General features: G+C 41.7%; 2 protein-coding genes across 3 annotated transcripts in view; both read right to left on the bottom strand.

Annotated features, from left to right (window-relative positions):
- Nucleotides 1-2798, bottom strand: part of LOC124697303 (EPIDERMAL PATTERNING FACTOR-like protein 1) — a 6092-nt gene extending 3294 nt beyond the window's left edge. The window contains exon 1 of the mRNA XM_047229915.1: nt 2651-2798. Within this exon, the coding sequence (XP_047085871.1) occupies nt 2651-2798 (148 nt within the window). The remainder of the gene's footprint in view (nt 1-2650) is intronic.
- Nucleotides 2799-3872: 1074 nt separating this feature from the next.
- Nucleotides 3873-8600, bottom strand: LOC124700410 (putative lipase ROG1). 2 transcript variants are annotated; one of them, XM_047232542.1, is made up of 10 exons: nt 8077-8600; nt 7191-7258; nt 6901-6971; nt 6379-6645; nt 5802-5962; nt 5634-5689; nt 5459-5511; nt 5259-5382; nt 4835-4932; nt 3873-4281 (listed from the first exon to the last, which is right to left on the bottom strand). In XM_047232542.1, exons 1-10 carry the CDS (start codon nt 8265-8267, stop codon nt 4210-4212), a joined length of 1161 nt encoding a protein of 386 aa, XP_047088498.1. In that variant the 5' UTR covers nt 8268-8600; the 3' UTR covers nt 3873-4209. The 2 variants fall into 2 exon arrangements, with proteins under 2 accessions (XP_047088498.1, XP_047088499.1); XM_047232543.1 differs by lacking the exon at nt 7191-7258 and having other exon boundaries at nt 8077-8127.
- Between the last annotated feature and the right edge of the window lie 2920 nt (nt 8601-11520).

Genomic DNA, 11520 nt, shown 5'->3' with positions numbered 1-11520 from the left:
CTACATCATGGCCAACATATCCCCCAAGTGAGCCAATGACTCGAGCCCAAGTGCAAGCTATACATGATAAGGTGAATTCACTCCTTTATACACTTGAACTCGACACAACCTTGGACGGATTGCTACCTCATACCTATGCCTATGTGTCATTAGGTACCAATCTCGCCAAGGACCCTAAGCGAGTGTCAAGGAGACGAGGAGAGGGAAGCCACATGGTTCAAGGAAGAAGAAAGGAAGACCGAAGAGAAGAAGAAGAAGGGCTCCATCCACCGGCTACAACATCAGGACGGCACTGCCGGTGGACGCACCCCGGCACTGCCGGTCAATCTTCTCCGGCACTGCCGCCCCGAGCACGCCGGCACTGCTGGCCCCTCCCAAGTCAACTTCATCTGGGCCGTCTATTTGCATCCTATGGCTATGTTTATTCTGTGCAAATGACTAAGTAACCCCTTGGACGAATCTGGGGCTATATGTATCTCATCCCCCACCTCAATTAGGTTTGGACAAGATTTAGGCTTAAACTACTTTGAGCTTTGTCTCCCTAGAACTATGTTCTTTGTATCAAGGCACTCTTGAGGGATCTCTGCTCTTCATGGATGATTCAAGGCTACCACCTCTCTCATCCAAGTTCTAGTTGGGATCTCCATCACCAATCTCCCACTTCTTAGATTCTACCCAAGGGTCTCTCTAAGAAGTGGTTATATTGGCTTGGTCTAACCTACCAAGGGAGTAAATTTGGTTTGTGTTGGGTTGTGTTTGTGTGTTTGACAAAGTAAACGCTAGTTTTATTCCGCATTTGTTAAGCCCATCTCGTAAAAATTTTAAATCGCCTATTCACCCCCCCCCCCTCTAGGCGACATCCGTGTCCTTTCAGAATCATTAAGATATAAATGTCCCACCATAATCATAAGATCATTGGTCCCCGACATAAACCCCTCTAATGCAACCCATAATATTGGAAGACAGTTTCTGTCATTGCGACCCTTGCAACACTAATGCATTACATTAAAGTGCATCCGTATGAGCCCATATAGGTGAAGTAATATGCAGCTGACGTTCGCATAAAACCAACATAGAACAACCTAAAAGATAGAAAACTTGGCGAAATACTCATTGCACATCATATAGAATCATAGACAGATCATCCTATGCCCTCAGGAACGTGAGGAACTACTCACAAATGTCAAACATGATATGGATCAGATGCATAATGATTACAACACAATCTGAATATATAATCTCCACACCAAATAATGACGAAGTACCAGTCACAACATGCAATAGTACTAAAAACAATATCCGGGGTTCAATTCAACACAAACTATGAGAGAGATGACGTCGATCTCGTAGATGGAGATGGTGGTGATGATGGTGCTGATGGAGATGTTGATGGAGATGCCTCCTCCCAAGCCAAGGAGGAGTGAGGATGTCGATGGCATCGATTTCCCCTTCACCGGATGCACCGGTGATGTAGGATCTGCCATCGCCTGGAGTAGGAGAGGACTTTCACCTCCGCCGTCACCTCAATAAATCTCGGGAAAATATGGCTTAGGTTTTTAGGCGAAACGGAGCTTTTGGTATGAAAGGGGACCGAAACGATGCCCGAGGTGCGAATGACCTCGGGTGTCGCGCCCTACATGTTTGGGCGCCACCTGGTCCGTTCGACCCTCGTGGCTCCCCTCGCGTGATTCTTTCGTCCACTGTCCTTCTCCGGGTGAAAAACTGATCACGTATTTTTCATCGATTTTTAGAGATCCAGAAAGTGCTGAAACAAATAAAATATGAAAAAGGAGGTTTTCCGTCTCCTAGGAATTAAATACCAATGAAAGGCATTTTGTAGGAAAGTCCTGGAAATCGACTAAAAATGCATAGATAAGGATGTATGATGACAAATAACAATGGAAACTAACCATATATGTAGCAATAAAGATGATGAAAAATGCACCTATCAGGTGGCCATTGATCGCATAGTTGCATGGTGGAGGATGACCTTCTAATAGTTTTCTAAACACCGGAGACCGCTGCAACATGTTGATGTCATTGTGTGATCCCGCCATGCTAAAAAAAGAATGTAAAATCCATATATCATATTTTGCCACAGCTTCATGCACCACACTGCAATATCCATGATGTCATTTCTATATACCTTGCCAAGCAAACGAGCAGTTCTTCCATGACCGGTACATACAATTGATGCTTCCAAGCATGAAAGAGAATCCTCTCACTGCATTTTTGGCCATGATCCTAGCATTCTCTTCTTCCGTTGGCTCTCTCAAGTAGTATTTGCCAAACTTTTCCACCACAGCTTGGCAAAAATTGTACATGCACTTAATGGAAGTAGACTCACTCATGCGAAGGTAGTCGTCATGTGTATCAGCAGGTGCTCCGTATGCAAGCATTCTCATGGCGGTGGTGCACTTCTGAATCGACGAGAACCTGGCCATTCCAACAGCGTCGTGCTTCAGCTTGAAGTAGGGGTCGAACTCTCGAACACCGTGGAGCATATTCATGAACAAACTCTTGCTCATCCTATACCGGCACCGAAAATTGTCGGCATGTGTTGCTCCATCTGTGAAGTAGTCGTTGTGCAGCATGGTATGCCCCTCCATCCTCTCCCGGGCCTTCGACTTCTTTCTTCCCGCCTTTGAACCTCCGCCGCGTGGCCTATTCCTCTTCTCTGCGTCGGCGTCAAACATGTTTTGGAGGGACGCGATGATCGACAAATGCTCCCGAATGTCGTCATCGTAGGTTTGCTTGTCCTCCATCATTTGGACGATCATCTCATCGTCGCTATCCATGTCTGAAGCGAAACAAATGGTTAAAATTTATCTGCGGCAGAGGAGTCAACGAACAACGACCTGTCGCGCCTACCAGACAAGCCGCTGAACACCTTCTGTGCACGAAGGAGGGGCGAATTTGTCGGCGCGTTCTGGGACGCGTTGGCGAAGCGGCGGCGGCAAAAAGGACGGCGAGGAGCCAGCCGTCATGATAGTGCCCGACTCAGGAGATATTGGCCTTCGAGACGGCCGGCAAATCGAGCGGCGGCGGAGGGGTGGGAGGCACGGGAGGGGAAGCGTGACGAGAAATAAAAGGCGGGAACCAACCGTTCTGGATTTGGTCACCGACAGGTGGGCACCCGCCTCGCTTCTCGCACTGTCTGGCGCGCCCGGAGCATCCCCTATGGAGCGGGGACGGCTCGGGATGCCGGACAACATATTGGGTCGCGCCGGGCGGAAGTGGACTTTGAGCCACGCGACTGGGACCGAAAAAATATCTGACGTGCTCCAAAGACCTTTGGGAACGCGACTGGAGATGCTCTTACATTTCAATACCCAGGAGATGAGGAGAGACACCTTTTTTTTTGATGATCGGTCGTCATACACCGCGTTCAAATAATGTCACAACTCATAAGATAACTTGAGTATTGTACTTCTTCTATTCACAATTTCTCGATAACTTGAGTATTGTACTTCTTCTATTCACAATTTCTCGCGATATAGGTTTAGCTAAAGTTAAAATTTGTAAACTTTGACCATGAATAGAATAAAAAATACTATCAACATTCATAATATCATATGCATATAATTTGAAACATACTTTATAACAATTCTAATATAATATATTTTAAATAGTAGAAGTTATTGTTTTCTTTCTAAATATGTGATTAAACTTTACAAAGTTTAACTTTAACTAACCCAAAATGCTAATTATGAACGGAGGGGTAGATATCAGTGCAGGTGTAAACAGTCAAAGGGCTGGGGATTAAAAGAGATTTCAGGTCAAGCTCTCAACTTCTCAAGACATGCTGCAGCAGCAAAGCATGCACGGCAAGGAGTCAATAGCCGTAATCCTCGCTACGAGTTCTCTGCTCGAGATGCAACAGAATTTTATTAGTATACTGTACTGATCAACAACAGATTGTGGTCCATTACATGCGTGCATGCATGCATGCACACTGACCTACTGAAGCATGAAGCATGGAAATGAGAAAAGAACCTACGAGCCTCAGAAGGTTACAGTAAGCAAATGCAGACCCAGCACTCATTTACCATGGGTTCTACACTTCTACTTGTTCCACTGTAGTAGTATATCTCTCTCTAATCCTGCCTTCAAAACTAGGAATGAGGAAAAAACATTTTGTTCTTTATCCTATTCAACTGAAACTGAATCTCCAAACAGAAGAGAAATCTGCACCGCCTCAGCTCCATGTCAATAAATAAAATGGTCAATCATGTGGAAAATCACGTCAGCCCCATCTGAATTCAAGAAATAGGTCTTAACCTGCAACACGAGAAAGAAATAAAAAGAACGAATCAGTTTCTCAGACGGTGACAACTCAGTGACTTTGCTTCAACCTACTACTTATCAGCCGACTGATTGCATCATATTTCAGTTTGGGCAAATGTTAACTCATATGGCAAAAGACAGCTCTGTACCTTTTCCCCCTTTTTTCAAGAACAAAATGAATAAAGCTACCCAGCCATGCAAGTTGAGCTAAACTTTATATTCTGTGATTGCAGCTATAACGCATAGGCACCAAGCTATCCTGAATAGGCGTAAAATGGAGGGCCTGCTATGTTTGACAGCAAGGACTGCATCCGTATTCGTCCGTGACAACCTACCAACTTAAATGTGAGCCTTTTCTATCTCTTGTGTCGGTGCAACTATGCCCCACATGATCAACTACTGATACTATCATAGAAGAAGCATATGTAGCATTCTGGAAGCAGCAGTGCAAGCATGGACAGTATTGCAGTTAATCAGGAAAGAGTGATCATTTCTCGTCCTACACCATAATTGAATCTCTTGGCACTAGGGCATTTCTAGAACATACCTGAATGGTGCTATGAGCAAAAATCTTTTGTCTACTTTTCTTGAAGCTAACATCTACCCTTTCCCAAGGAATTCTATTCAGGCTCTTGAGCATCACTTCTGAAAGTTGAAGACAGGTCAATTCGGTTAGGGAAAAACATCATCTTAATCATCATGAATAAATGGAACCATATTGGATATAATGCAGAGCACACTAAATAACAAAAAAAAACAGCTCCAATGAAAACATTTACCAGCCTAAAGGCATAATAGTTTATGGTTTCTGCTGGTTTATCAAGTCTTTTTTACAGTGAACAGTAAATCATTGTGGATTCTCTGGTATACTAATACCTCCATTCCTGCTCTTAGTCTCTCCTACTTAAATAGATTTACATACAAACATAATATGATTACATGGGGAGAGGGAGAGGGGGTCAGTATCTTGCCTTCCATTTCACTTGTTGTTTTTGCTTGATAAACCATGGCATCCGAAAAATCAACATCCTGAGCCTTTGGTTTTTCCACATATACAACATGTGGATATTTACTATCATCCACAAAATCTTGTTTCTGATGCAGAGGAATTTCCAAATATAAGAACACTGTTACAAACTACATATGGGATAATAATAAATACACTACTTACTTTCGGAAGTTCATGTTGACGGCGTATTGAAGATGTCCTCCAGCCAACAATGACTGAACTTTTAGTCAAGGACATAATACAATGGTATCAAGAAATTAATTGGTAAATAGATAACGAATATGTTTATATACATATGCTAAGTAGAAGTTAAGTAGTATATAGGGAAGAAGGATACAATCGCCACAAACATTTGAGTAAGCAACACGGCGCTTGAAAGAACGAAGAGCTGATCTGCACACAGAAACAAGTATAAGATATGCTAAAATAATGAACATAAAATGCACCTGTTTTGTGACACGATGAGATCTAATTTTATGGCAGTTCATGCATATATATGGCATACATGAAATGAAGATCTCCGTAATCAGTGACCATTTGAAGAAGTAAAGGTGGCTTCTCCTCTTCAATATCCTTCAGAAACAGATGTTTTCCACTTCTCCCAGCAAGCCAAGACATACGGAAAGCCATCTTTTCCAATCTATAGGAACCGCGAAGAAGGGGCATCTGCATATAGCAATCAAGAATAGAGTCAATGAATCTGCCAGTTTGCCACACCGCCATATGAGATGCACCCGCTAGAACCAGAAAGCTACTACTTGCCAGTGACGGATATTTGGAGCAGAAAAGCTGCACACATTTAATAGTAGAAAACAAAATTAAGTAACACTAATAAGTACGGTAGCAACTATGGGAACGTAGCATTTAGAATGGCTTAATTTGGAATACCTACATCATTTCTAATTTCACATCAAACTAATTACCTTCTAACTGAACAAAGCCCAGTTGTAACATACAGAATTGGGTAATTCAAATTTAAGGTATTACATCATGCAAGTTAAAACTACAACTCAACAAGTTGAGATCTGGCAAAGGCACAAGATATAGGTAAAGCGGAAACCAGTGCAAAATTTGAACAAAACCTGCTTGTGTGATCTCGTGCCAAGGTGTGGTGTTGCAAAAGTTATAAAGTTCATGGGCTCCAAACCAGCAATCTTGCCTCGATCCGCCGGTTGATTCCTACGAGCATCATTGACATCCTTTTCACACTCTTCATTACAATCAGTTTGTGTAGCAGTTTCATTCTCATATAGTAATGCAATGGCGTATCTTGCAATCAATCCACCCAATGAGTGTGCAACAAAGGAGATCTTCTTAAGTTCTGGTCTACATTTAACAACTGAAATCACCTAAATTAATAAAGTACAGGTTAAATGAAAGGAAGGAAGACAAGGTAGAGAGTAATAGGAGGTGGTAAACTGAAAATACCAAACAAAGATGAGTTTAAGTAATCGGCAGAGGGGAAATCCCCCACCTGAAATAATAAAATAGAAATTCTGTGTACCCTTTATCAAAAAAAAGAAATTCCATGTACATTATAGATCTTTCAGGCTAGCTCAGCTTTGTATATTAATTTTCCCAATATGAATTTATCAATAACTTGCCTCGTCTGCTAATCTCCTTCCCATCACATCAACACCATGAAAAGTTCGAGTTGCTGAGTTGCATCCACTGCCTGCCACAGAGAAAAAAAAAACCATTTACCATAAAGAAGCACCGTGTAAATGTGGACTATGTTGAGGGTCATGCCATTAACGAAATTGTGAAGTACTTAATTCTCCATTATACATTTCCAAATTAGGGGTCCATTCCCAACTGAAAGGGCGCTGTTGTTGATTTTAAATGTAACTTGGGAAAAATAGTAACAAACTTCAAAAGATGCTGTTGAACTTACAGTGAACTACAACATCCTCGGGGTGTTTTTTGATGAAATGTTTTGCTGCGTAAACCCAATCATCTGCACTGCATGGTAGAAAGGGAAAACATTTGAAAAGACACATGGAAACACACATCTCCTCACAGCTCAAGTGCACTACAATGTAGAAAGCGAAAGTAATTGAAATAAAAAGGTCAGGTGGAGGGTTTTGCGCATTATTACATGTCGTGAACACTTGCATTAGTTTCTGTATGTAAGAACATACATATATATATATAAGCAGCGAAGTATCACTGCTAGTAAATCAAATACTATTGCACATTGCTCCACAGGAATTATCATCTTTTCTATTCTCCACCGGAAGTATCAAGCTTTCCTATTCTCCACATGAAGGTGCTGATACGCGCGTATATATAACTTCCAACATTTCCAAAGGTATCTACTGAAAGCTAGCTCTTAATTCCTAAGCAATCGAAAACAAAGTGAACCAGCATTTCCTACGCATTTATTTTGGGGTATTCTGCTACATTGGCGACCTTCTGATATAGCTATACGCAACAATACAAGTGTCAATACAAGTGCTTCTCATGAAAAATATCAGCATTTAATTTTTATCATGTCAATACAAGTGTTTAAGCATATCATCTCAAATTAACAGCCTAGTGATTTGAAATGGATATTTCCCCTTTCCATCATAGGTTCATCAGGTAGCAGAGCGTCAGGCTGATCAATAACGATCCTAAAATTATCAAGCCTTTTGTCCACAACAAAATCTTTTTTTAATGATCCACAACAAAGCCTGTAGTTTAGAGGTCAAGGAGCTAATCAGTTGTATTTCAGCTGTCTCTGGTTGGTGAAAAGCAGCAAAAAAAGGAGCAGGGGAAAAAAGGCAGAGGAGATGCACCTGCCGACGATCCCATTGACCGTGACGACAAGATGCGTGGGCGCCGGCCTGCTCCCCTCCTCTTCGGCGCCGGAGCCCGATGGCCCCTCGTCGTCGGCGGACACCGTGAAGCACCCCGGCCGCGGGATGCACGCCGCCGGCAGCCACCTCCTCCTCCCCCTTCTCCTCTCCCCGCCGTCTCCCTCCGCCATTCCGACCTGGATTTTGACTTGGCCGCCGGAGCTGGGGCTGGTTTAGTAGGTGGCTGGATGTCAGAAGTTCCCCAGAACTTTGTACTGCTCAGTCACGCGAGCGGGCGGCGCGAGGTGGGTGCTGACGGGGTGAGGTGAGGCGTGGCGCGAGAGCTCAACCGAATTGGCTGGGGTTTAGCTTCTGTTTGTTTGTGCGGGAGGATGTTAGTGGTGGATCACCACCACTTCAGCTTCAGTCCGGATTCTGAATTTCTGATCCTGTCCTTCTTTCTTCCCTCCGGAAAGCGGATCGCGATGTCGCGAGCTGCGGCGGGATCAGACAGATGGATCTGGTGCGATTGGTGGCAGCAATCGCGATGCTAATTTACACTTGTATGCTATACTGATCCTGATGTCCTTTTTTTTTTTTTTTGAGGTAACTGATGCTGATGTCCTGATGCCTGGTAAAGTAAAGTGGCGATATGCTCCTGAGAATCTCAGTTATATATTGCTGCATCAGGTTCGCAAGGTTCGGATGGATCGGAATTGTTCCAACTGCTGTACTTGTTTGGAAAAAAACGGGAGAAGTTCTAGATGGCATTTTTCTTCCCTGCTGTTCTCGAACAGCAGGCGTTTCTGCGATTTTGACTTGACCATTTCGCGACTCGCCGAAACTATATTTACTCACATATTCACATCCGGCGGCTGCTTGGTAAGCTAACTCGACGGGTCACAGTTAGGCGAACAAGCAAGGCAACATCCAGAGATTCAGAGTCCAGTTCCACACCACGCACACCAGTAATCGCCCGATGCTAATCATTCCAAATCTAGAAGGGTGCCAACTGAATCCGTCTAAAAAAGGTCTCAACTGCTGTGGGTGTGGGTGAGACAGACTGTTTCATCTCTAGAAGCGGACGGCAATTCAACCCCCGGCGGCTTCACTGGTGACGTCTAGGCCAGGCCAAGGTCACCATGCTTTCCACAAACCTGACAGACGCATCCACGTAGCAATCTAGAACACAGTTTTGTCAAGTTCTATGTTCATAGTATTTCTTCTGTTCACTAACATAACACGTTTGGCCAGCTCAATCAGCATGCAAAAATATCTTATATTAATGAACAGAGGGAGTGCATCAGAAACTTAATCTTTTTTGCTGAGACATCTGAAACCCTTGTAAGGAGCACAAGTAACAATTACACATGGACACAAGTCTTCATAAAATAGGTCACAATCAGTTATTAAATGACATCTAACTTGTATCCTCCTCAAAATGTGATAAATATGCTTGGTCATTGGTTAAGGGGTATACATAAAAAAAAAAATCATCTTTTGGTGGGAGCCGTGCTACTTGGTATGTAAGAATAATGTTGTCTTTAAGAAAATTAAATTTCATCTCCAATGCAGGTTATTCACTCATGTACACGTTGGCTCCATATTTGGTTTTTCTCCATCGATGAGAGCATAAGGAGTTGATTAATGATTATAGGTGCATCTACTCTGTTGGAGCAAGCGACTAAAATCATCTCCAATGCAGGTTATTCACTCATGTACATGTTGGCTCCACATATGTGGTTTGTTCTCCATCGGTGAGAGCACGGGGAGTTGATTATATGTGTGAATCTACTCGGTTGGAGCAAGCAACTAAGGATGTGTTTACCTAGTTTGGATGGCAGTATATGTCCTCCGGTGCCCTAGGTTGTCTTTCCTATTTTACCAATGTGGAATTTCTATGTTTTTTTGTTCGGTGTGTTGGGTTGTGCTCATCTAGTTATGCAGCGGTTAGATATTTCAAATATTTAAAGTTGTATCCCCTTAATGGGACGATTGGATCAATAAAATGCCCTTTGTCCAAAAAGAAAACTAAAGGGTGGGATATCTCCATCTTAATTCCAGGCCAAGTTGAGATCATCTCCCCACGTATCGCACATCCACTGCTTGCACTTCCGTGTCATGGCTGCAATTTCGAAGTCACCCTAAAATAATGCCATTGCAGTATATGCATCACGAGTCGGGACAAACTTAAGGTAACCAACAAATTTGAGATTTTGAGATTCAGATTTTCAATGTTTTCTGACTTGCAGATGACCAAATTTTACACATGTTCGGTGATCAGTTAGAGGATATTAGAACTAGAAGTATCATAAATGGTGTTGCACCACTTTACAAAAGAAGATATTTATTGCATGGCCGTATTTTAAGTTTTTAACCATGAGGATCTCTCAAAAAACCATTAATTTGCAATTAACATGACTAGCTCTAGTTCATCACAATCTATTTTGAAGGAGAAAGGTTCTTAAATGATTTATCATCCAATACATATTGCTTCATAGTTTAATCATAAAATATGAAACAATAGTTGATGTGATGAAAACTTTGTTTACTTTTGATAAAATTGAAAGAAACATTGGTTTTGTATTTCTTTCCAGCAATGCACAAAGGGCTAAAACTTCCAAGTTTGTAGACACAATTAATCATTCTAGCACCTCCTAATTTCTATGCCTATATTTTGAGTACTTTTCGTGGCTAGTGCAGAGATTTGAACATTATATATCTTAAGAACATACTCCCTCATTTCCAAATTACCCTCATTTTAGGTTTGGTAAAATTCTAACTTTGTAAATTTGACTAATTATTTAGAAAAAAATATAAATATCTTAAATGAAAATCATTAGAATCCTCATAAAAATGCTTTCATATTGCATGCATTATATATTGCAGGTATTGATACTTTTCTTATATATACTTGATCAAACTTTATAAAGTTTGACTTTGAGTAAACCTAAGATGCAAGGTAATTTGGAAAGAAGCAAGTATGTAACTCAGCTTCATGGAATCATTCCTACGCTTCAAAGTACACAAGAAGAATCGTAATGCCATAAAGGAAGAGACATTGAGAATATCTTGTTGTTTTTTTACTTCTATGCTTCTGTTAGTGTAATGTAATATCCCAGGTTTAGAGGCAATAAAATGAGAGAACACCAAAGTGTGCATTGCATTCATGCATAGAAAATCCGGGGAATTTTCGCGCTTCAAATAAAACTTACCACGAGAATCGAAGTTTCACTTGACTTGTCTGGAATTGAAGTAGATCATCAAGTCAAGCGCTATAAACTTCAATCGTGATCTTTGCTAAACCCTTATTTTGGGTAGACATAATTTGATCCATAGGTTGGATCAAAAAGGAACTAGAACTATTACACAACACTTAAAAGTTAACAACTACCTTTGTGTGTAATTTAATTCACTTATAAATAAGGTAAACCACAGGGTCTA

Source organism: Lolium rigidum, chromosome 3 (assembly GCF_022539505.1).
Source record: "Lolium rigidum isolate FL_2022 chromosome 3, APGP_CSIRO_Lrig_0.1, whole genome shotgun sequence".
NCBI lineage: Eukaryota > Viridiplantae > Streptophyta > Magnoliopsida > Poales > Poaceae > Lolium > Lolium rigidum.
The sequence above is the reverse complement of the archived record's forward strand: the minus strand, read 5'-3'. Positions and strand labels throughout refer to the sequence as shown.

Excerpts from the sequence above, each read along its gene's own strand:
- LOC124700410 (XM_047232542.1), bottom strand. The coding sequence starts at position 8,267 with ATGGCGGAGGGAGACGGCGGGGAGAGGAGAAGGGGGAGGAGGAGGTGG. Across the intron at positions 7,259-8,076 it reads GTCAATGGGATCGTCGGCAG|TGCAGATGATTGGGTTTACG; the intron begins GTGCATCTCCTC and ends TCTACCATGCAG. Across the intron at positions 6,972-7,190 it reads CGAGGATGTTGTAGTTCACT|GCAGTGGATGCAACTCAGCA; the intron begins GTAAGTTCAACA and ends TCTCTGTGGCAG.